The 24,646-nt window shown below is 46.0% G+C and overlaps 1 protein-coding gene across 1 annotated transcript; it reads left to right on the top strand.

The window, feature by feature from the left end:
- The first annotated feature begins 1,196 nt into the window (after window positions 1–1,196).
- On the top strand, window positions 1,197–2,742 carry LOC310860341 (E3 ubiquitin-protein ligase TRIM35-like). Its single transcript, XM_083767198.1, has one exon. It carries the CDS (start codon window positions 1,255–1,257, stop codon window positions 2,737–2,739), a length of 1,485 nt encoding a protein of 494 aa, XP_083623324.1. The 5' UTR covers window positions 1,197–1,254; the 3' UTR covers window positions 2,740–2,742.
- Window positions 2,743–24,646: the final 21,904 nt, after the last annotated feature.

The raw sequence follows: 24,646 nt of genomic DNA, 5'->3' as shown, positions 1-24,646 counted from the left end.
TGACAGAAAGTAGCTCATAACATGTCTACGGTGGATTTTTATATGAAACAAAAGCTCAGCAGATTGAAAGAGGATAATTCAAGCTTGGCGTAGAGCTGCAATGTTGGTGAGTTTAACGTTGTTTAATACAAGCAGATCGCAAAACGCAAATTGGATGAATGTGGAGTCAATGGAGGGTATTGCAACTCTAGATTCATCCCATTGTAGAAAGAAATCTAGATTTACAAATAAACTCCTCACTAGAGCTGTCACGATTACACATTTAAGTTGATGATTGTCACACAAATAATGGCGATTAATTATGTATTATTTTATTTTTCATTGATGTCCGCTGGCCTACACACCTGTGCATACTCCTCATTTCTAGGTGTGCGAAGGGTTTCTCCTACATGTAACATTGGAAAGTTACAATTTATATTTCCGTTTCTTAAAAAAAATAATATATATATATATATATATATATATATATAATATATACTGTATATATAGCAGCACGAAATACATGTCTGTATAAATATGTATGTACATTTTTCAACATGGAAACAATTGATGATTATGCAAAAAATCACACCCGGTGTGAACTGAGTGGTGCAACTGCCCTCCCCCCCCCTCTCTCTCTCTCTCTCATTAGCAGGCAACGGTGCAGCACTCTCTCTCTCTCTCTCTCTCTCTGTTTCTGGCACAACAGCGCCCCTACTGGTACTCATAGTCATACTGGTGCTGATTAACGTCACATAGGTGAACAGTACACGGACATTGCTGTTCCTTAGAGTGGAGTTGCACCACTAAAAATAATTGTGATTATCTCAAATTAGGAGATGACGGTAATAATTGTTTGTTTGTTTTGTGTTTGTGTTTGTGTTTTTGTTTTTGTGTTTGTGTTTGTTTTTTGTGTGTTTGTTGTTTGTTTGTGCAGATCAAACAACTTCCGGTGAGGACAGACTCCGGTGAGGACAGACTCCACAGCTACAGGACAGGAGGACAGGAGAGGAGGACAGACTCCACAGCTACAGCAGAGGAGGACAGGAGAGGAGGACAGACTCCACAGCTACAGCAGAGGAGGACAGGAGAGGAGGACAGACTCCACAGCTACAGGAGAGGAGAGGAGGACAGACTCCACAGCTGAATGGACTTTAACCACAGCCACATCTTCATTCACAGTGAAAGTAAACTTCAGGGACCGTTCTATAGCAGAGGCACCGTAAACCACCTCTGACCTCCGAGTGTTTGTAGCGTCTCTCATCGGAGACTAAAATGGCCTCCACGTCGTCGCTCCCAGTGGAGGAGCTGTCCTGTCCCGTGTGTCACGACATCTTCCAGGACCCCGTTCTCCTGTCGTGCAGCCACACCTTCTGCGAGCCCTGTCTGCAGCAGTGGTGGCGGCTGAAGGGCATCAGGCAGTGTCCCGTCTGCAAGGACCTGCATTCCCTCGGCCACCTGCCCCGCAACCTGGCTCTGAGGAACCTGTGCGAGGCCTTCGTACAGGAGAGGGAGAGGGCCTCGAAGCGCAAGAGAGAGCCGTCGGGCTCCGAGGGCCTCTGCGCCCCGCACGGCGAGAAGCTCAAGCTGTTCTGTCTGGAGTGTCAGCAGGCGGTGTGCGTCGTCTGCCGGGACTCCAAGAAACACACGGACCACCGCTGCAGACCCGTCGACGAGGCGGCCGCCGACCGCAAGGAGGAGGTCCAGGAGCTGCTGAAGCCGCTGCGGGAGAAACTGGAGTCGTTTCAGAGGAGCGACCGGACGGCGAACCACTTCAAGTTCCAGGCCCAGGTCACGGAGGCGCAGATTAAAGTACAGTTCAAGGAGATGCATCAGTTTCTACTTGATGAAGAGGCAAGCAGCCTCGTTGCACTGAAGGAGGAACACCGGCAGAAGAGTCTGATGGTGAAGGACAAGATGGAGGCTCTGAAAAGAGACATATCGAACATCACACGCACGATCAGAGCCACGGAGGAGCAGCTCAAAGCAGAACCCGTCTCGTTCCTGCAGAACTACAAGACCACCATGCTGAGAGTCCAGCTCACGGCGCTGCCCGACCCACCGCCGGTCTCGGGACCGCTGATCGACGTGGCCAGACACCTGGGCAACCTGACCTTCCGCGTCTGGAACAAGATGAAGGACGCGGTCGTCTCCTACAGCTCGGTCATCCTGGACCCCAACACGGCCCACCCGGTGCTGTTCGTGTCCCACGACCTGACCAGCGTCAGCCCCGGGGAGGAGGGCCAGCAGCTCCCCGTCAACCCGGAGCGCTTCGACCACTACGGCTACGTGCTGGGCTCCGAGGGCTTCTCCTCGGGGACCAACGCGTGGGACGTGGAGGTCGGGGACAACGAGGACTGGGAGGTGGGCGTGCTGGCCGACTCCTACCGGCGGAAAGGGCGCGACGACGACGGCGCGGGGCAGCTCTGGGGGATGGGCTTCTACCGGGGGAAGTACACGGCCGTGTCCAAACCGCACGGACACGGGCCGGTCACCGATCTCGCCACGCCGCCGACGCACAGGCCGCAGCGCATCCGCGTCCAGCTGGACTGGGACGAGGGGAGGCTGTCGTTCTGCGACTCGGACACCGGCGCGCTCCTGCACGCCTTCGCGCCGCAGCACAAGTTCACGCACACGCTCTTTCCGTACTTCAACACGGGTCACGCCGTCCCTCTGAAGGTGCTGCCGGTGCCCGGACGGCTCAGCGTCAAGGTCTTCAAGAACCAGCGGATGAGCGACGCCATTTTCTCGTGTATATGATTTTGGTTTTTGTCGGGATGCGATGGGTGGGGGGTGGGGGGGGCTTTCAAACGTGAAGCGATATAACGCGCCAGTGTTGTTTTCGTCCACTAAAACTAAGACGAAAAATGTTCGTTGACTACCTTTTACCCTAACTGACTAAAACTAGTGGGGGGGGGGGGGGGGCGATGCCAGGCGACCGTTGGCTTCTTTGGCGTCGCCTTTTTCGTGCCGCGTCTCGTCCTTGCATTGCTTTTTGTATATTATAATCGTGCCGCTCGATCTATCCGGGTTTGAATGTAGCTTTAAGACCTCAAGATATGTAAGCTCCCTGTCGGTGAATTATCTCCCGACAACGACCACCTAGCCAGATATTATCCCGCTTATTACATGGCTACATAATACTAACATGAATTAATACATTGACCCAAAACACAAGGAAAAAAGTGTCACGCTGGTTGCGTCTGGCCAGCTGCAGGGCTGTCGGGAAAACAAGGAAGTGAGTTGATCAATAGAATCCTTTTTCGGGTTTTACCACTTCTCGCTCAAATGTTTTCAAAAACGTTTTTGAGAGTGTAAATGACATTGTGTGTCACCAGTGTGTGTGTGTGTTTACATCATGGCTGTCATGTTGGAAACAGCAGTAAATCAAGCGGGGCGCAGCTGGTGCTCATAGGGTTTGATTAGGCAGAGGTCTGTTATACAGCGGAGCGGTCATAATCATGAGATAACTCAACCAAGCCATGTAATACATATTTGTTTCCAGTCGCTTCACAGAAAAAATCCCAGAAAAAATCCCTTCACTCCAGCTCACTTAAAGGTATATTCAGTGATTTCACTTAATTCAAATATCACTTATTTTTTTGTTTTGTTGTGATAATCCTCCCTACTATAGAGTGTGCTGGCCATATAAGGAGTTCCTCCCTGTCCCCAGTTAACCCCTGGGGGTCAAAAAACCTTAGGTTTCGTTTTTGACTCTCTATCCTGATTGGACGAAAGGCTGGGTCCCACAGCCAAAAACGAAACCTAAGGTTTTTTGAGTGAAATCACTGAATATACCTTTAAGCCAAATGAACACCCAAAATCTCTCGCACTCGGTCACTCCAGCATGGCAAAATGATGGAGAAATTGGAAATGTTGTGGACTTCACACAACTTCCATGGAGGTCTTTAAAAACGTGGTCTGAATACTGCTAGGTTGAACTCTGCTAATGAACAAACAATTTACAACGATTTACATTCACACACTAACATTATGTGATGTCTACACCATTGTCACATATTTCAGTAGGTCACCAATTTCACCGTAAAGGCCTATTCATAGTCTGGATTTTCGGTGGTGAGGTGACCACCGCTCCGGTGGTGAGGTGACCACCGGAGCTGAAATAACGTTGAGCGGTGGTGAGTAAAAACAGAGAGAAGGGCTGGAGCGGTGGCGGTGGTTTGCTCTTCACCGCGGCTCAGTGACGTCATGTTGTAGTTCGGTGGTCACCTCAGTGACGTCATGTTGTAGTTCAGTGGTCACCTCAGTGACGTCATGTTGTAGTTCGGTGGTCACCTCAGTGACGTCATGTTGTAGTTCGGTGGTCACCTCAGTGACGTCATGTTGTAGTTCGGTGGTCACCTCAGTGACGTCATGTTGTAGTTCGGTGGTCACCTCACCACCGTAAATCCAGACTATGTACAGTATGAGCCTTTTCACCACCATGCTGGAGTGAGTGGCCGAGATTTTGGAATCTGGCTCTAGTCTCTTCCAATGCGAGATCTGTAGCTCTCTTCTCCCTCCCTCTAGTGGTGGATTATATTATTGATATGTTATTGATATAACGGATATAAAATTAATTTAACTTTGGGCAGTGTAACCAAATGGACCCGCTCGTTCCATTTTTTGTACCAATCGAAACGCCTAATACTGCCGAGCTAGAAAACGCCAAAGACGGCTTGGTTCAATTATATTTAACATAAGGCCTTCTTACCATATCTTTTACGAGCACCAAAATTACTTAGTCTAACTTTTGCAAGTGGCTTGTAAACGTTTGAATGAAGCTTTAAACATGACGATGACAATATATAGATGTATAGATAGATTTATTACATTTTTGGATGTGCTGCCTTTTTTGGAATAATTTTAATTCCTATTTTTTGATGTATACTTGGATTTGGGTTCAGCAGAAGCCCTCATTGGTCTTGATCGTCTTTGAGGGGAATATTAGTCGGTTTTTTCAGCGTAAATGATTGAATTGAATTGTTGTGGTTAATGACGGTAACATTATTCTGACCTGAGATCAGATTCTAAAAATGTCTTCTACATCCTGACAGTTTTCCATTCTGACCTGAGATCAGATTAAAAAAAATGTCTTCTATGTCAGTCGCTCTTCGATTTTTCTAAAATAGCAGACCTACAAGCTCGTAGCGCGCCACTCGGTGGCACGCTATGAGCTTGTAGATCTGATATTTTTCAAATGGCTAAAGCATAAAGTAATGCTAACACCACCGCTTATAATGGGTTAACAAGTGTTACCTAAAGTGGTGGTTCTCAAACCGTTTCATGACTCCCATCTGAAGATATGTTGTGCCAGACCAGGGACCCTAGCTGTCCCCTAGCTAGAAGAGAAGATTTGTGTATTTATGTTGGAGAAAACAATTCAATATCTTTCAAAACATATTTTCTGTATTATTATTTTTTCAATAATCTGGATTAAACCTTGATGTGAACTTTTGAGTTCTTGCCTGATGGATTCTGTTTTGTACTGTCTTGATTTGTAAATGAAATACTCCAGCATTTAACCCATTCTGACCTGAGATCAGATTCTATAAAAATGTCTTCTACATCCTGACAGTTTATTGAAAAAGCCATGTTTCCATGTCAGTCGTTCTTCGGTTTTTCAAAAATAGCAGACCTACAAGCTCGTAGCGCGCCACTCTGTTCACACGTCGGGTGTGATTTTTTTTTTTTTTTTTGAAAAACATGAAATCATGAAAATAGCCGATTTACATATATAACCCATTCTGACCTGAGATCAGATTCATACGAGGTTTCCGCCGGACACACACTGGTCTGATTAACCCATTCTGACCTGAGATCAGATTCTAAAAATGTCAGTCGTTCTTCGATTTTTCTAAAAATAGCAGACCTACAAGCTCGTATCGCGCCACTCGGTGGCGCGATATGAGCTTGTAGATCTGCTATTTTTAAATAGCTAAAGCATAACATGATGCTAACACCAAAATGGGTGCCCGGTCAGAATGGGATAAGGGCCACATACGTTCACTAAAGTTCCATTTAGGTAGGATGATTATATTTATCCGGGTTGCTCCGTCGTATCATTTGTTTTTGTTAAGTCTCTTTAATATCTGTAAATATTTAACGCTTCTTTATATATAGGCTAAGAATGGCTTTCAGTCCACTGTGTTGCATCCGGTTACTTCAGTGATGCTTGCGGAACTCCACTACAATTTACAATTTAGGCATTTAGCAGACGCTCTTAATCCAGAGCGATTTACATTAAGAAAGAACAAAAAAGCATGGGAATACATCACAAAAAAGCATTCATCATGAAACATGCGTAAGCTAAGAAAGTAACAGTGGAATATCTATATAATGAAACTATACATCTATACTACTATGCTATACATATGTACTATGGCGTGCTATGACTACATACAATGCAATTATAGTGCCGTCTACATAACATGCTATAAGTCTGTATCAAATGCTATCTAAGTCTACAGAAATGCTATCTAAGGGGGTGGGTTAAGTGCTATGGGCCACGATGGAGTCTGAAAAGGTGGGTTTTCAGACTACGGCGGAAGATTGGCAGTGATGCTCTCGTTCCTGACCGCATCACTGTCGTGGCAATGATCAGGTTAAACCACACCCTCTTGTGTAATATTGCTTAATTATACTGCACTAAAAAACAGGAGGAGATAAGAGACAGCAGCTTGATGAGGTTTCCTCAGTTGGTTCATTAGCAGAGACACAGGCCCAACTGAACCACGTCTGTCTGTCTCTCTCTGTGTGTCTCTCTCTGTCTGTCTGTCTCTCTCTCTCTTCCTACTGAATTCCTTAGTTTAATTTATTGTCCACGTGTGGAAATCTGTCTTCGGTCTCAACAGTAAAAAACAAACGGCTACAACAACAGCAACAACAGTTACACAATTATTTTTCATGGCAAAAATACGCAGGACAACACGGTGGCAAATACATTAAAAACAACAAATCTAACGAGACATGGTATCATTTAGTGCCTTAATGGCATTTGGGATGAAGGATTTTTTTTGAAGATGTTCCGGTTAGCTTTTGGTGCTTTGTACCGTCTACCAGAGGGAAGTAGTTTGAAGTCGAACTCCCCTGCAGAGTGGATGACAGGAGGTCGTTTGCTGTCTTGACAGCTTTTTTACGAAGTACCTCCTTGTAGATACAACTTCATTGTTCCTGTCTCTTCCCAATGACTTTTGAGGCTAGGTTCACTAGTCGCTGCAGCTTGCCTCTGCCTTTCACATTCAGATTGCCAAACCACATTGCCATGTTAATTAAAAGTCAAGATTCCCAGATCAGATTTTATAGACCGTTTCCATAATATGCTTGTTCACTCTAAAGGAGTTGAGCTTGCGTAGTAGGTGGAGGCGTTGGTTACAAGTTTACAAAATCTGGTCAGTATTTTCACTGAAATTGAGTTTGCTGTCAATAATACATGTGCCTAAGTATTTAAAGTGTCCCTCCACTATTTGTCCTCTAATTGTAATGGACTGCACAGGTTCCTTTTCGTGAATGACAAGTTATTTTGTTTTTGTCTAGCTTTTATCACACCAGTTCTGAAGAGATGACACATGATGAACTCTGTATGCTTCCTCCCCCTAAGGGCCGATTCATACTCCTATTTTACCGCTGTTTCGGCGCTGTAGAGCCGAAATGATTTCGGCTCGTCAGAAATTTTCATTAGCACCGAAGAGCCGACTTTAGGACGGTACCCGCCCCGCCCCCCCCCCCCACCCGAACCTCAAATGACGTCAAATGGTAGGCTCTAAAATAGGAGTATGAATCGGCCCCAACACTGAGTGCACGGTCACGCACACCCAAGACATCAAAGGGGGCTTCAAGCCCCTGCCCTTTTACCCTTCTGTAAAACAACTGAGAGACCGCCCTTTCCAGACCATGAACGCAGCATTTACTACATGGTGAAAGAAATGCATAACGCCACTCCTTTCCTTTCCATGCCATGCCATGCCAGAAGGCAGCGTTCAGGAGAATTGCTTTTTTTGGAACATGGAACGCAAGAAATGTGTTTCTAAATCCATGTCGTTACACACCGCATCTCCAGTAGATAAACAGTGCTGGGTTGTGCCCCAAAAATATCTGAGACGTGTTGAGAGCTTGTAGATCTGCTATTTTTTGCTTTTGTTTTGTTAAGGCATTTAAGCCACTGCCTCTCTAACCCTCTCTGTGGCCAATATGTGTTTCCTTATTGCTGTGGGAGAGTGCAATCATCCAATCCACAAAGCAACTCAAAACAATAGTGAATACCAACACAACACGTACGTTAAGCCGTCTTAGTCATTCCACGAATACCTGGCACTGTACCTCATTGTACAAGTGGCTTAATCAACGATACAAATGTTATGAAATACAATACCAAGTATTATTAATGAAAAAAAATAAAAAATCCGAACTTTCTCTGAGAAGTTTATGATATCTTTTGCATAGTACGGTATATTTGTTGTATGTGCATAACATTTTCTGATGAATTGTGTATTATATGAAAGCCTAATGGAAACAAGGGGAAGACTGGGAGGAGGAGTAGGACCAACGTCCTGGGGGGGGGGGGGGGGGGGGGGGGGGTAGTACCCGGGGGGGGGGGGGGGGTAGTACCCGACTGACAGGGTACTACCTGTCAGTGGGGAGTGTTGGCTGATGAATGAATATCAACATCCTAATACTGGGGGGGGGGGGGGGGGGGGGGTTTAGGCAATGGCAGGCAATTCCTGCTGTCAGAATATGACACCCCCCCCCCCCCCCCCCCCCCCCCCCCCAGTCAAAAAAACACTGTTTTAAATAGACACTCATGCTGTCAGTGGGCAGTGTTGGCTGATGAACTGTCATAATTTCGGGAACCACCCCCTCCCCCCCTCGGGAACCACCCCGACAAGCACTTGGAAACAGATTGTTGCCTCTTTCTTCTTCTTCTTCTTCTTATATTATCTTATATTATTTGACAATTTGCCAATGTTTGAACAATTGTAATAGTATAGTAGTTGCTTGGTTATACTTTGGTTATACTTTTGATTCAGTAATGGTCTTTTTTAATGTAATGTTTTTGTCAGGATCAGGTATTAAAAGTCACTTTTAGTTTGACGTTTGATTGATTTTTAGTATAGGTTTATGTGTGCATGAAGTAGTTTTAGTTAGAAAAATCACACCCTTGTGAAGTGAGGGGCACTAATATATTAAAGTCTAACTCATGTTGATATGGTGATGTGATGTAAAACAAACACAAATTCTCTTTATTGTTAATGGCATTTAATGTTTGTATTAGGGACAAGATGTCAATGGCGTTTTTAAAACAAACATTGAACTGAAGACAAACATTAACCCTGTGTATAGGAGGCGCTACTGCCCCTCAACAATGTGCTATATATTTTATTTTGAGGGGCGCTAGCCCCTCCTATGCCCAGCTTTGTCTATTTGTGTGTACCACATAGTGACAATTTGATTGGCTGAGCACAGCATGTGATGTATGATGATGCATGACGATAAGAGCGCCCCTCACTTCACATGAGTGTGATTTATTTATTTATTTAATCCTGTTTAATTTTCATTATAACTTTTCTGCGCAATGCCTTGATGTATAGAAGGCGAGAGACAAGGTTAGGATAAGAGAACGCAGGCTATCTATGGAAAAAAAGAAAAACGAAGACGCTGGTTAAAAAAGATTAGGCTATCCTGATCTTTCACTCCACTGTCCTAGTCTACTTCTACATTTACTGGTGGGGCGCCATTGTGGCGCCGCTGGCGTGTGAGGCCAGCGCCCCTGACCTCGCCCAGGGGTGCCTCTGAGGGCTGAAGTCCATCGGCCATATTCAGTCAAAATCACCAACATTGTAGGGAAAGCTTTGAATTATCCTCTGTCACTCTGTAAAGTTTTTGTTTAATACAAATCCACTGTAGGCATGTTATGAGCTATACTTCCCGTCAAGAAAATTCCGTGCAGATGATTCTTTTCTAAGTATCAGAGTATGGAAGCGCTCGTTATCGGTAAAGCAACCTCCTGCTGCCTCCTTGCATGATGTGCACATTCTAAACAGGTGGTACGCCTGGGCAGTTGGGTGATAGTCAACGAGCGCTTCCAAACTCCAACACTTCATCACGTGGGCTCACACGCCGGGCTCCACCACCTCCTCCTCCTCCTCCTCCTCTGGTCCCCCCATCTCCAGCCTCAGACCCAGCCGCCTCCACATGAACTCCTTCCTCCTCTTGGTGTCGTCCAGCTCGCGCCTCACCCGGTCCATGGTTCTCCTGCAGACGGCCAGCCGTCCGTAGAGGTCCATATAGTCCTGCCTCAGCGTGGGGGAGCCCATGATGCTCCTCTGCTCCACGTTCTGCCTCATCGTCTCCAGCATGGTCTTGACCTGGCTCCACTTGCCGTCCATCTGCTCCGTCTGCTGATTCCAGGTCTGCTCCTGCTCCGCGTCGCAGGGCGCCGCCGCCGCCCGGTCGGAGACGTTGGCGCTGTCCTCCTCCTCGCGCTCCTCCCTCTGCCGCCGGACACTGGCCCTGGACGCCATCCTGTCCTCCCTCTCCTTCTTCCTCCGTCTCCTCTCTTTGCTCCTCGTCTTCTTGTCCCCGGGCGCCAGCTTCATGTTCTCCAGGGAGATCATGCCCTCTTCGAGGCGGCCGTAAGCCTCCGTAAAGGTCTGCATCACCCAGGTGGTTCCCTCCGTCCCTCTCTGCATCAAGGTCTCCATCTCGCTGATCCAAAAGTTCTCTCTGCTTCTCCACTCTTCTCGTTCCCTCTCCAGCTGCCCCAACTTTTCCTCCTTCTCTGCCATCTCTCCCTTCCAGAAGTACTCCTGCTCCGTGAGCATCTTCTCGTACACCCTCGACCGAATCCGGCTGTCGTGTTGCATCTTGGAGAAACATTGTTTTTCTTCCTCCATCTGCTGAATATCCTCTTCCAGGCCCTCAAATTTCGGCCGGACGTTGGCGTCTGCAATCCTAACGTTCCTCATTGTGTTTATATTGTAGGAATTTCTTTCGCACTGCCACTGCACCTCAGTGCCTCGTACTGCTGCCTTTATACCCTCAACGCTAAACGCTTTGATGACAACACGATCAACAAATGGTGACAAACCAGTTGTACTAGGGGGCAAATCATGTATACACGTAATACAGATTTCCAATGTTATGCAGACGACTTGCAACTAACTGTATGTGTAATAAAGCCTGGTTACACCGATGTCACTTGAATCGAGTCCTGCTTCAATGACGTCAAACAATGGATGTTTGAAAACGTCCTGCAATTAAATTAATTATATTCACCTCTTGCCCAAACACAAATAGTTGAAAATCTCACTTCAGGCCTCGGTTGGCCTCTCCAGAAATATTAAACCTTCACGGTATCCTTGGTAACATGTTTGACCCAGAACTCTCTTGATATGACCAGGTGACCAAAGTTAGTTCAGTTGTCCAGCTGGGACGACTATCGCAAAGGTCCTTCCTTACGGCAGACCTAGAAAACGCCATCCACGCTTTTACCTCCTCGCCTGAGATCATCCAGCAGGGCCCTATCGACGGTTCCAAAGTCTCTCCTTACCGTACGGGGGCTGTACGGGCCCATCGGCTGCATGTGGAACTCACTGCCCCTTTTGTTTGAGGGGCGCTCGCCTCAAACCTCTCCAACTTCTGGCTTTCGGAAATTACATCGTATGGCAGCCAAGTCTATAGACTTTGTAAAGTTTTGTCTCAATGTTTGTTTTACATCATGTTGTAAGATGATAAGAGCGCCCCTCACTTCACACGGGTGTGATTTTTGCTAACTACTTTTGGTCGACTGGAAACGGTCTTGGGGTGTTAGTAGCGTGCAATGAGTTAAAGGACCTATAACATAAAATTTAACTTTTTCAAAATTGTTGGCGTTTCTTGAGCTCCCCTCAACTGAATCGGTCATACGCGTGATGTCATCAGTATCACCATATTCTCTGTATAATTCCTCCCCCTCTTCAGTCTTCATGCAGTCCCAAATTTGCATTTCCATGTCTGTTTACAATGTCCGCCATTGTTGATCTTCCAAGCTGGCATGGAATGGAAACAAGCCTGTGTTTATCTAGCATCAGTGACTCAAAGATTAAATAAGTTGCATTTCAGCGCCCCCACCACCTCAGGACATTGTGGTACTGCAGCTAAAACAGTCTCAGAAGCAATATAGAAATGCCATGGACTGGTTATATCAGAGTGGTGATTTTGATTGATTGAAATATTTATTAACAGTTTGTAGAATTTACAGTACATTTTAAGCACAAACTCAATACAAAGACTGTCAACTGTGAGTGGACGACCCAATTAAGCATTACACTTGTTTACAACAGGGTCCACATTGTTCAATTCATCAAAAATTGAGGCTCAAACCATTAGAGATAAGTTTGAGGGACATGGAATATGATATGCATGTTATACTGTAGCTGCTTTAAACGCTGTGATAAAAAAAATAAAGACGATAATAGACCTTTCTGTTTAGTTTAGTTGTTATGGAGGGAAAGATGACTTTGCTCTCTGCTTTTTGGTCCATGTGGTACATTTACTTCAGTACTGTATGTAAAATCGTGTATACAATTGTAATCGTGCGTACAATTTTAATCTATTTAAGTACAATTTTGAGGTATTTGCACTTTACTTGAGTATTTCCAATGTCTTGTCTACTCCACTACATCTCAAAGTTGTCGTTTTACTCCGCTACAATTACTTCAAGACGAGTTACTGGTTACTTTGTAGATTTTGATCATTATTATTATTAGAAAACATACATTAACCACTTCAGACCGAGATGTACATTTCAGCCATTTAAAAATAGCCGATCTACAGTCTCACAATGCATCACATTGTGCGACTGTAGATCTGCCATTTTCAAAGGTTGTTATACACTCGATACATTGAAATGGAACAGTCTGCATAATGACTACATTTACTTTTATACGTTATAAGTATATTTTGACACCAATTAGTTCTGTACTTTTATGCGAGTACCTTTTGAATTCCGGTTCTCTATTAGTGAAAAAAAATAGTACTTTTTTTACTCCACTGCTTGTGGTTCAATTAGCCGGGAACCCCTGGGGTATAGGCTACGTATTGTAAAGTTTATTAGGATATCAATTATAATGGTGTAATTTATGATAAAACTGCAGAGATAAGCTCCTGCCCTATATGGGCTACACATGGCTCAAGCAAGGCTTACTTACTTACCTACATACTTACTTACCTATCCATTGAAAACAAGGCAGGTGCACCGCTCAGCTCACTGGGGGCTCAGGTCCACCCAGAGGTGCATACCTCGCTAGGGGCTCAGGTCCACCCAGAGGTGCATACCTCGCTGGGGGCTCAGGTCCACCCAGAGGTGCATACCTCGCTATAGGGGCTTAGGTACACCCATACCGGTATAGACAGAGAATCCTAAATGATCTCAAACCCAACGGCATGCGACGCAACCGGTTGTTTGTCGTCGTGTCAATCGTCGCATGCTCCTTTTTACCCACTCGTCACACGTCCGGGAGGTCACCTCTAATAGCGATCCACACAAAGCGATGCCGTTGCGGAACACTCTCACTCCCCCTAGAGGTCGGTCATATTGTGACTTCTTGAAAACGGTCAAACGGTGACTTGAAGGGGGTTTCCCTTCCAGTCAAATGGTGGCTTCCCCACTCCAGGAGAGCGGAAGTGCATTTCTCCGACCAAAAGACAGTATGTCAAGAGACTGTTAAAACGACCGGGCGAGCGAAGACGAGCGGGTTTGCCGTGCCGATGGTTGCGAAGTCCGATTTGGGGCCGACTCGGCGCCGTTCGACAGAGGGACAGAATCCTAACTCGTATTCTCCAAAAGACAGCATGTGCCTCATTTGTCCCCCTTTGAAATCACCGCTGGACGTTTGGTCACACGTGTCCCTTTTTGTGGGGGGGGGGGGGGAGTTCGAGACGGGGTCGGCGTCGCTAGAGGTCGTCCCGTTGCTGTTGCCTGCTTCTGGAGCGGCCGAGACGGGCCACGGGGGACCGCCGGCCGCCACCGCCCCTCCACGCGGGGGAGTGGTGGCGGCGGGGCGAGGTGCGCCGGGTGGGCGACTGGCCCCAGGCGGCGCCCGTCCAGTTGGCCACGTGGTCGGCCATCTGGCCCCCGATCTGGCCCGCCGTCGTGATGCCGGCGCCCGCGATCTGGTTGGCCGTCTCCGTGCCCATGCCCATCCAGGTGGTCTGGAGCCGGCGGTACCAGCGCTTCCAGAAGGAGTCCTTGTTGTTGCCGCCCGGCCTGTTGTGCTCCTTGCGGCGCCTCCGGGCCTGTTCCTCCAGCTCGTGCTTGACGCGCTCCATCAGGTCCATGCAGTCGGAGAGGTGCTCGCAGGCCTCGCCGAAGCTCTGCTTGAGCGCCGCCGAGCCCAGCATGCTCTTCTGCTCCATCTCCTCCCGCATGGCCTCCATGACGTCCTTGATCTGCAGCCACTTCCCGTCCAGCTGCGCCACCTGCCTCTTCCAGTCGTGGTCCACCGAGCCGTGCATCCTGCTGCTGAAGCCGGACTTGAAGTGGAGGCTGTTGTCCTGCAGCGCGGCGTCGCCCTCAGACTCCTCCTCCTCCTCGCTGGGCCTGGACCTCTGGAGGCGCTCCTCGCGCTCCTTCTCCTTGCGGTGGCGCCGCTCTTTCTTCTTCTTCTTGTCCTCGATGGAGTCCTTCATGCGCTGCAGCGAGAGCATGGCGTCGCCCAGCTGCCCGTAGGCCTCCATGAAGTTCTGCGACAGCGTGGTGCTGCCCTCGTTGGCCCGCTGCTCCAGGCTCTCCATCTCGCCCACCAGCACCAGCTCCCGGTTCCGCCACTCGTCGATCTCCGTCTCCATCTGCCCGATCTGGTCCTCCTTCTCGGCCAGCTGCTCCTTCCAGAACTGCTCCTGCTCCGAGAGCATCTTCTCGTACACCTTGGCCTGGATGCGGTGGCTCTGCTGCATCTTGAGGATGTGATTGTTGCTGATCTCCTCCATGGTCTTGAGGCGCTCCTCCATGTTCTGCCTGGCCCGGACCTGGACGCCGGCTCTCCTCCGGCCTTTGTCCATGATTTGTGTTCTCTCTGATCTCCCGCTGTCCGTCCCGGCGTCAACCTTTAAACGGAGGAAAAGATAGCCAGAGGAATAATGCCCAGTCTCCACCCGTGTGTCCCCGACTAACTATTTTATACCTTCGATGCTAGAACTTTGATGACGTCACCCTAGATAAATTGTAAACAAAACCATCAGGACCGCAGTGGAAATGTAGCCTCGTGGTAAACCATCGCGGTTGTTTAACCCATTCTGACCGGGCACCCATTTTGGTGTCGGCATCATGTTATGCTTTAGCTATTGAAAAATAGCAGATCTACAAGCTCATATCGCGCCACCGAGTGGCGCGATACGAGCTTGTAGGTCTGCTATTTTTGAAAAATCGAAGACACTTTTAGAATCTGATCTCAGGTCAGAATGGGTTAATAATGAAACTGTCAGGATGTAATAGACATTTTTAGAATCTGATCTCAGGTCAGAATGGGTTAAATCATAGACATCATGAGCGTACGTCACAGAGTGCAGATGTTTCACGTCTGTAAGTCCCGGGAAAGATGCGCTGTGATTGGCCAGTAATCACTTGAGTGGCAGCGTGACGTAACGTAGCCTTCCACACTTCCGCCGTACTTCCTCCCCCAGTGTGAATTCTTCCGGCCCTCCTTCAGCACACATCGCTCCAACAAACTGCAGCGGCCAATTGAGGCATCTATTATTTTTGAATATCTATGGTTTAAATAGACTTCATGCACATACGCCATTTTGGAAAGAACTTTTGCCCCTTCTCTGCTTCCTTCACAGGTGTAACCGATGATACTGAATGCTCTGTTTCCATTCTGGGGTCAGTGTTAATGATACTAATGAAGGCTCTGTTTCCATTCTGGTGTCAGTGTTAATGATACTAATGAAGGCTCTGTTTCCATTCTGGTGTCGGTGTTAATTATACTAATGAAGGCTCTGTTTCCATTCTGGTGTCAGTGTTAATGATACTAATGAAGTCTCTGTTTCCATTCTGGTGTCAGTGTTAATGATACTAATGAAGGCTCTGTTTCCATTCTGGTGTCAGTGTTAATGATACTAATGAAGGCTCTGTTTCCATTCTGGTGTCAGTGTTAATGATACTAATGAAGGCTCTGTTCCATTCTGGTCAAACATAGTCAGTGTTAATGATACTAATGAAGGCTCTGTTCCATTATGGTCAGAGTCAGTGTTAATGATACTAATGAAGGTTCTGTTCCATTCTGGTCAGAGTTAATTATACTAATGAAGGCTCTGTTTCCATTCTGGTGTCAGCGTTAATTATACTAATGAAGGCTCTGTTCCATTCTGGTCAAACAGAGTCAGTGTTAATGATACTAATGAAGGCTCTGTTCCATTCTGGTCAAACAGAGTCAGTGTTAATGATACTAATGAAGGCTCTGTTCCATTCTGGTCAGAGTTAATGATACTAATGAAGGCTCTGTTCCATTCTGGTCAGAGTTAATGATACTAATGAAGGCTCTGTTTCCAGTCTGGTGTCAGTGTTAATGATACTAATGAAGGCTCTGTTTCCATTCTGGTGTCGGCGTTAATGATACTTTAATGAAGGCTCTGTTTCCATTCTGGTGTCAGTGTTAATGATACTAATGAAGGCTGTTTCCATTCTGGTGTCAGTGTTAATGATACTAATGAAGGCTCTGTTTCATTCTGGTCAAACAGAGTCAGTGTTAATGATACTAATGAAGGCTCTGTTCCATTCTGGTCAAACAGAGTCAGTGTTAATGATACTAATGAAGGCTCTGTTCCATTCTGGTCAAACAGAGCCAGTGTTAATGATACTAATGAAGGCTCTGTTCCATTATGGTCAAACAGAGTCAGTGTTAATGATACTAATGAAGGCTCTGTTCCATTCTGGTGTCAGTGTTAATGATACTAATGAAGGCTCTGTTCCATTCTGGTCAGAGTCAGTGTTAATGATACTAATGAAGGCTCTGTTTCCATTCTGGTGTCAGTGTTAATGATACTAATGAAGGCTCTGTTTCCATTCTGGTGTCAGTGTTAATGATACTAATGAAGGCTCTGTTTCCATTCTGGTGTCAGTGTTAATGATACTAATGAAGGCTCTGTTCCATTCTGGTCAGAGTCAGTGTTAATGATACTAATGAAGGCTCTGTTTCCATTCTGGTGTCAGAGTTAATGATACTAATGAAGGCTCTGTTCCATTCTGGTGTCAGTGTTAATGATACTAATGAAGGCTCTGTTCCATTCTGGTGTCAGTGTTAATGATACTAATGAAGGCTCTGTTCCATTCTGGTGTCAGTGTTAATGATACTAATGAAGGCTCTGTTCCATTCTGGTGTCAGTGTTAATGATACTAATGAAGGCTCTGTTTCCATTCTGGTGTCAGTGTTAATGATACTAATGAAGGCTCTGTTCCATTCTGGTGTCAGTGTTAATGATACTAATGAAGGCTCTGTTCCATTCTGGTCAGAGTCAGTGTTAATGATACTAATGAAGGCTCTGTTCCATTCTGGTCCGAGTTAATGATACTAATGAAGGCTCTGTTCCATTCTGGTCAGAGTCAGTGTTAATGATACTAATGAAGGCTCTGTTCCATTCTGGTCAGAGTCAGTGTTAATGATACTAATGAAGGTTCTGTTCCATTCTGGTAAAACAGAGTCAGTGTTAATGATACTAATGAAGGCTCTGTTCCATTCTGGTCAAACAGAGTCAGTGTTAATGATACTAATGAAGGCTCTGTTCCATTCTGGTCAGAGTTAATGATACTAATGAAGGCTCTGTTCCATTCTGGTCAGAGTTAATGATACTAATGAAGGCTCTGTTTCCAGTCTGGTGTCAGTGTTAATGATACTAATGAAGGCTCTGTTTCCATTCTGGTGTCAGCGTTAATGATACTAATGAAGGCTCTGTTTCCATTCTGGTCAAACAGAGTCAGTGTTAATGATACTAATGAAGGCTCTGTTCCATTCTGGTGTCAGTGTTAATGATACTAATGAAGGCTCTGTTTCCATTCTGGTGTCAGTGTTAATGATACTAATGATTCTGGTGTCCTGCAGATTCATAGTAAACTGCGACATATTGTCGCAATTAAAACATTATATAATTTCCAATGATATCATGAGGGGCCCTAGCTCACTTCACACAAGTGTGATGTTTTTTGTTTTGGTTATGTTTTTTTTAACCTTTTTAAGACATTTCGGGGGGCTTTTCTGCCTTTATTTGGATAGTAGAGAGAGAGAGAGAGATGGGGAGGGGGGGAGGGGCACGCAGCAAAGGTCATCCGTTTGGGTCAAGGAATAGATCAAACTGTCAATGTTCTCCAACCTATACATGATCTGCATCTCACAGGGCTCATGCACCTGAACACAACGCATGGCGCTCCTCATTTCCTGGGTTTCACGGCGTTTACGAGGATGCCCAGGACGAGGGCGCCCACGGTGAAGCCTTGAGCCAGAACGCGCAGCCTTATCATGGTCTGCGAGCGCCTCTCGTCCCCCCCCCCCCCCGGTGGAAGGCCCTGAGGCCGTACAGCAGAGCCCCTGCCGTTCCCACGCAACCCACCGGGACCAAGGGGTTCTCCCGGGCTCTCCTATAACGAACCGGTCCCCAAACGACTCCTCCGTGGTCTTCGACGTCCAGGTGTTATAATCATCATCATCAGGCCGTGTGATACGTCGAGGCTGGGGTGGAATAGGCTCCGCCGGCACTATCACGGCGACGACTCGCTGGTTTTCGGCAGCCATGTTGGGGGGCGGGGTTTGTGAGAGTGTGGCGTTGTTGTCTTTAATAACCTGTGACACACCGTCCAGAACGTTCATGACGTCACTCACTCGCGCCCTTATTTGGTGCCCTATAAAAAATACTAATATTAAAGTCCATAGACTTGGCTGCCATATGACGTATCATTTTCAAAAAGCCATGCATTGGACGGGCTAGCACCCCTCAAAAAGAAAATAAATCACACCCGTGTGAAGTGATCGGCGCTCCTATCGTCGTACGTCATCATGACGTGAAGTAGACGCTATGACGTGAATCCATTTGGTCTGGTTATTGAACGTAGTTGTGCTTGAATTGTACTGTAATTCTGCAAACTGTTGATAAATATTTCAATCAATCAATCAATCAATCAATCAAAAAGCCTTATAAACAGACTCAAGCCTATACTGTAGATCCATGGATAGATCGCTAATAATTATAAAGGTGTTTCTATCAACTTTGTTGGTGAAAATAAAAAAAAGTTTCCTGTATTGAACCGAGCGTGAGAGGAAAGGTACTATGTTTACCCATGGGTAACTGGACTAAGGAAAGGAAAGGTACTATGTTTACCCAGGGTAACTGGACTAAGGAAAGGAAAGGTACTATGTTTACCCAGGGTAACTGGACTAAGGAAAGGAAAGGTACTATGTTTACCCAGGGTAACTGGACTAAGGAAAGGAAAGGTACTATGTTTACCCAGGGTAACTGGACTAAGGAAAGGAAAGGTACTATGTTTACCCAGGGTAACTGGACTAAGGAAAGGAAAGGTACTATGTTTACCCAGGGTAACTGGACTAAGGAAAGGAAAGGTACTATGTTTACCCAGGGTAACTGGACTAAGGAAAGGAAAGGTACTATGTTTACCCAGGGTAACTGGACTAAGGAAAGGAAAGGTACTATGTTTACCCAGGGTAACTGGACTAAGGAAAGGAAAGGTACTATGTTTACCCAGGGTAACTGGACTAAGGAAAGGAAAGGTACTATGTTTACCCAGGGTAACTGGACTAAGCTCAAGAACTTGTTTACAGCCAGGCCCTGCTCATAGAACATTTCATGGTAGGGGTTCAATGCCTTGGGGAGTCCAAGGGCTCTTCAGCTGTGGTAATTTTAACGTGCCGGTCCGGGGATACGAACTAGCGACCTTCCGATATCAAGACCGCTCCACAAACCGTTCGGCCACCACTGCCTAAAGGAGAGGGTGTGGGGGGGGGGGGGGGGGGAGGGGGGGGGGAATGAATCGCACTCGTACAGACTTACAGAATATGAATGTAATATTTAATATTAGCCTAATATTAAATAATATACATTCATATTCTTCAATAGCCGCTATTGCCAAAACCGTTGGAAAACACAATGTCAATGAAGGACGTCCGTGTCTGTTAATGTAGTCATATAATTGAATCATGATGAGTGCTATATTATATTATAGGTTGATGAAGTTATATTTAGTCTACATTGTTTAATTGCACCATAAAATGAACGAAAGATTTATAGGCTACCGGTATGCACAGTTCAATTACCGGTGTCTGTGGAGTAAAATAAATGATGCTTGGGTAGGTCTGTCTAAATGACTGAGGATGGTTATGAATTATGAAGTGTAAATGTAATAAACCGGTGTGCAGTGTTTGGCATTAACCAAGAATTCTATCAAAATCCACTTGCACCAGGGCTGCACGTTCATGATAATCCCAGCAGGGGGCAGCATTCTACAGGATATTGTCATAACCGGTCATTTGAGCGACTATACACGCGCGACACACACACGCGCACACACACACACACACACACACACACACACACACACACACACACACACACACACACACACACACACACACACACACACACACACACACACACACACACACACACACACACACAGTATGATTTGGGGTGTTACAGTACAGTACAGTACAGTACAGTAGTGGTAGTGTGTTAATATAATGTAACTTATACAATGCTCTTAGTCTTATAATAATCAAATCAAATCAAGCTTTAATTATTTAGCACATTTAAAACAATGGAGATTGACCAAAGTGCTTTACACAATAAAATCTGGAGAAGGTTATGCATACGAAATATACAAAAACATCAAACAAGTATATATAACAAGAAATGAAACGTCAAATGACGAAAAAAAATAAAAATCAGGAAGGATGAAAGGCCGTAGAAAAGAGATGAGTCTTGAGAAGAGGCTTAAAAAGTACTTAATGTGCTCTTCTATTGATTATTGATATACATTTAGATCCTGTGTCTATAGGCGAGACATGACCTTTGATCCTGGAGCCGGCCCGCAGCGGGGTTGCGCCCCGAAAATAGCAGATCTACAAGCTCTCAACGCGTCGCAGCACTCTTTAGCTATAGTGGAGATGCAGGTGTAACGACATGGATTTCTAAACATATTTCTTCAACGCAAAATACTGTGTTCAAGTTCAGGAGACTTCTGAAGGCTGCCTTCCGGCATGGCATGGAAATATAGAGCCTTACAACTCTATGGGGAGCAGCGTTATAACTCTATGGGAGCAGCCTTATAACTCTATGGGAGCAGCCTTATAACTCTATGGGAGCAGCCTTATAACTATATGGGGAGCAGCTTTATATAACTCTATGGGGAGCAGCCTTATAACTCTATGGGAGCAGCCTTATAACTATATGGGGAGCAGCTTTATATAACTCTATGGGGAGCAGCCTTATAACTCTATGGGAGCAGCCTTATAACTCTATGGGAGCAGCCTTATAACTCTATGGGGAGCAGCCTTATAACTCTATGGGAGCAGCCTTATAACTATGGGAGCAGCCTTATAACTCTATGGGGAGCAGCCTTATAACTATGGGAGCAGCCTTATAACTCTATGGGGAGCAGCCTTATAACTATGGGAGCAGCCTTATAACTCTATGGGGAGCAGCCTTATAACTCTATGGGAGCAGCCTTATAACTCTATGGGAGCAGCCTTATAACTCTATGGGGAGCAGCCTTATAACTCTATGGGAGCAGCCTTATATAACTATATGGGAGCAGCCTTATAACTCTATGGGAGCAGCCTTATAACTCTATGGGAGCAGCCTTATAACTCTATGGGGAGCAGCCTTATAACTCTATGGGAGCAGCCTTATAACTCTATGGGAGCAGCCTTATAACTCTATGGGAGCAGCCTTATAACTCTATGGGGAGCAGCCTTATAACTCTATGGGGAGCAGCCTTATAACTCTATGGGGAGCAGCGTTATAACTCTATGGGAGCAGCCTTATAACTCTATGGGAGCAGCCTTATAACTCTATGGGAGCAGCCTTATAACTCTATGGGGAGCAGCCTTATAACTCTATGGGAGCAGCCTTATAACTCTATGGGGAGCAGCCTTATAACTCTATGGGGAGCAGCGTTATAACTCTATGGGAGCAGCCTTATAACTCTATGGGAGCAGCCTTATAACTCTATGGGGAGCAGCCTTATAACTCTATGGGAGCAGCCTTATAACTCTATGGGGAGCAGCCTTATAACTCTATGGGGAGCAGCCTTATAACTATGGGAGCAGCCTTATAACTCTATGGGGAGCAGCCTTATAACTCTATGGGAGCAGCCCTATAACTCTATGGGGAGCAGCCTTATAACTCTATGGGGAGCAGCCTTATAACTCTATGGGGAGCAGCCTTATAACTCTATGGGGAGCAGCCTTATAACTCTATGGGAGCAGCCTTATAACTCTATGGGAGCAGCCCTATAACTCTATGGGAGCAGCCTTATAACTATATGGGAGCAGCCTTATAACTCTATGGGAGCAGCCTTATAACTCTATGGGGAGCAGCCTTATAACTCTATGGGGAGCAGCCTTATAACTCTATGGGAGCAGCCTTATAACTATGGGAGCAGCCTTATAACTATGGGAGCAGCCTTATAACTATGGGAGCAGCCTTACAACTCTATGGGGAGCAGCCTTATAACTATGGGAGCAGCCTTACAACTCTATGGGGAGCAGCCTTATAACTATGGGAGCAGCCTTATAACTCTATGGGGAGCAGCCTTATAACTCTATGGGGAGCAGCCTTTTAACTCTATGGGGAGCAGCCTTTTAACTCTATGGGGAGCAGCCTTATAACTCTATGGGGAGCAGCCTTATATAACTCTATGGGGAGCAGCCTTTTAACTCTATGGGGAGCAGCCTTATAACTCTATGGGGAGCAGCCTTATATAACTCTATGGGGAGCAGCCTTATATAACTATATGGGGAGCAGCATTATAACTCTATGGGAGCAGCCTTATAACTCTATGGGAGCAGCCTTATAACTCTATGGGGAGCAGCCTTATAACTCTATGGGAGCAGCCTTATAACTCTATGGGGAGCAGCCTTATAACTCTATGGGGAGCAGCCTTATAACTCTATGGGGAGCAGCCTTATATAACTCTATGGGAGCAGCCTTATAACTCTATGGGGAGCAGCCTTATAACTCTATGGGGAGCAGCCTTATATAACTCTATGGGAGCAGCCTTATAACTCTATGGGAGCAGCCTTATAACTCTATGGGGAGCAGCCTTATAACTCTATGGGAGCAGCCTTATAACTCTATGGGAGCAGCCTTATAACTCTATGGGAGCAGCCTTATAACTCTATGGGAGCAGCCTTATAACTCTATGGGGAGCAGCCTTATATAACTCTATGGGAGCAGCCTTATAACTCTATGGGAGCAGCCTTATAACTCTATGGGAGCAGCCTTATAACTCTATGGGAGCAGCCTTATAACTCTATGGGAGCAGCCTTATAACTCTATGGGAGCAGCCTTATAACTCTATGGGAGCAGCCTTATAACTATGGGAGCAGCCTTATAACTCTATGGGAGCAGCCTTATAACTCTATGGGAGCAGCCTTATAACTCTATGGGAGCAGCCTTATAACTCTATGGGGAGCAGCCTTATATAACTCTATGGGAGCAGCCTTATAACTCTATGGGAGCAGCCTTATATAACTATGGGAGCAGCCTTATAACTCTATGGGAGCAGCCTTATAACTCTATGGGGAGCAGCCTTATAACTCTATGGGGAGCAGCCTTATAACTCTATGGGGAGCAGCCTTATAACTCTATGGGATCAACCTTATAACTCTATGGGGAGCAGCCTTATATAACTATATGGGTAGCAGCCTTATATAACTATATGGGTAGCAGCCTTATATAACTATATGGGGAGCAGCCTTATAACTATGGGTAGCAGCCTTATATAACTATATGGGGAGCAGCCTTATAACTATGGGGAGCACAGCCTTATAACTCTATGGGGAGCACAGCCTTATAACTCTATGGGGAGCACAGCCTTATATAACTATATGGGGAGCAGCATTATAACTCTATGGGAGCAGCATTATAACTCTATGGGGAGCAGCCTTATTACTCTATGGGGAGCAGCCTTATAACTCTATGGGAGCAGCCTTATAACTCTATGGGGAGCAGCCTTATAACTCTATGGGAGCAGCCTTATATAACTCTATGGGAGCAGCCTTATAACTCTATGGGGAGCAGCCTTATAACTCTATGGGAGCAGCCTTATAACTATGGGAGCAGCCTTATAACTCTATGGGTAGCAGCCTTATAACTCTATGGGAGCAGCCTTATAACTCTATGGGGAGCAGCCTTATAACTCTATGGGAGCAGCCTTATAGCTCTATGGGAGCAGCCTTATAACTATATGGGAGCAGCCTTATATAACTCTATGGGAGCAGCCTTATAACTCTATGGGAGCAGCCTTATGACTCTATGGGAGCAGCCTTATAACTCTATGGGAGCAGCCTTATAACTCTATGGGGAGCAGCCTTATAACTCTATGGGAGCAGCCTTATAACTCTATGGGAGCAGCCTTATAACTATGGGAGCAGCCTTATAACTCTATGGGGAGCAGCCTTATAAC

Source organism: Protomyctophum parallelum, assembly GCF_964188405.1.
Source record: "Protomyctophum parallelum genome assembly, chromosome: 6".
Taxonomy (NCBI): domain Eukaryota; kingdom Metazoa; phylum Chordata; class Actinopteri; order Myctophiformes; family Myctophidae; genus Protomyctophum; species Protomyctophum parallelum.
Note: the sequence above shows the minus strand (reverse complement) of the source record. Positions and strands in the feature narration are given on the sequence as shown.

Excerpts from the sequence above, each read along its gene's own strand:
- LOC310860341 (XM_083767198.1), top strand. The coding sequence starts at position 1,255 with ATGGCCTCCACGTCGTCGCTCCCAGTGGAGGAGCTGTCCTGTCCCGTG.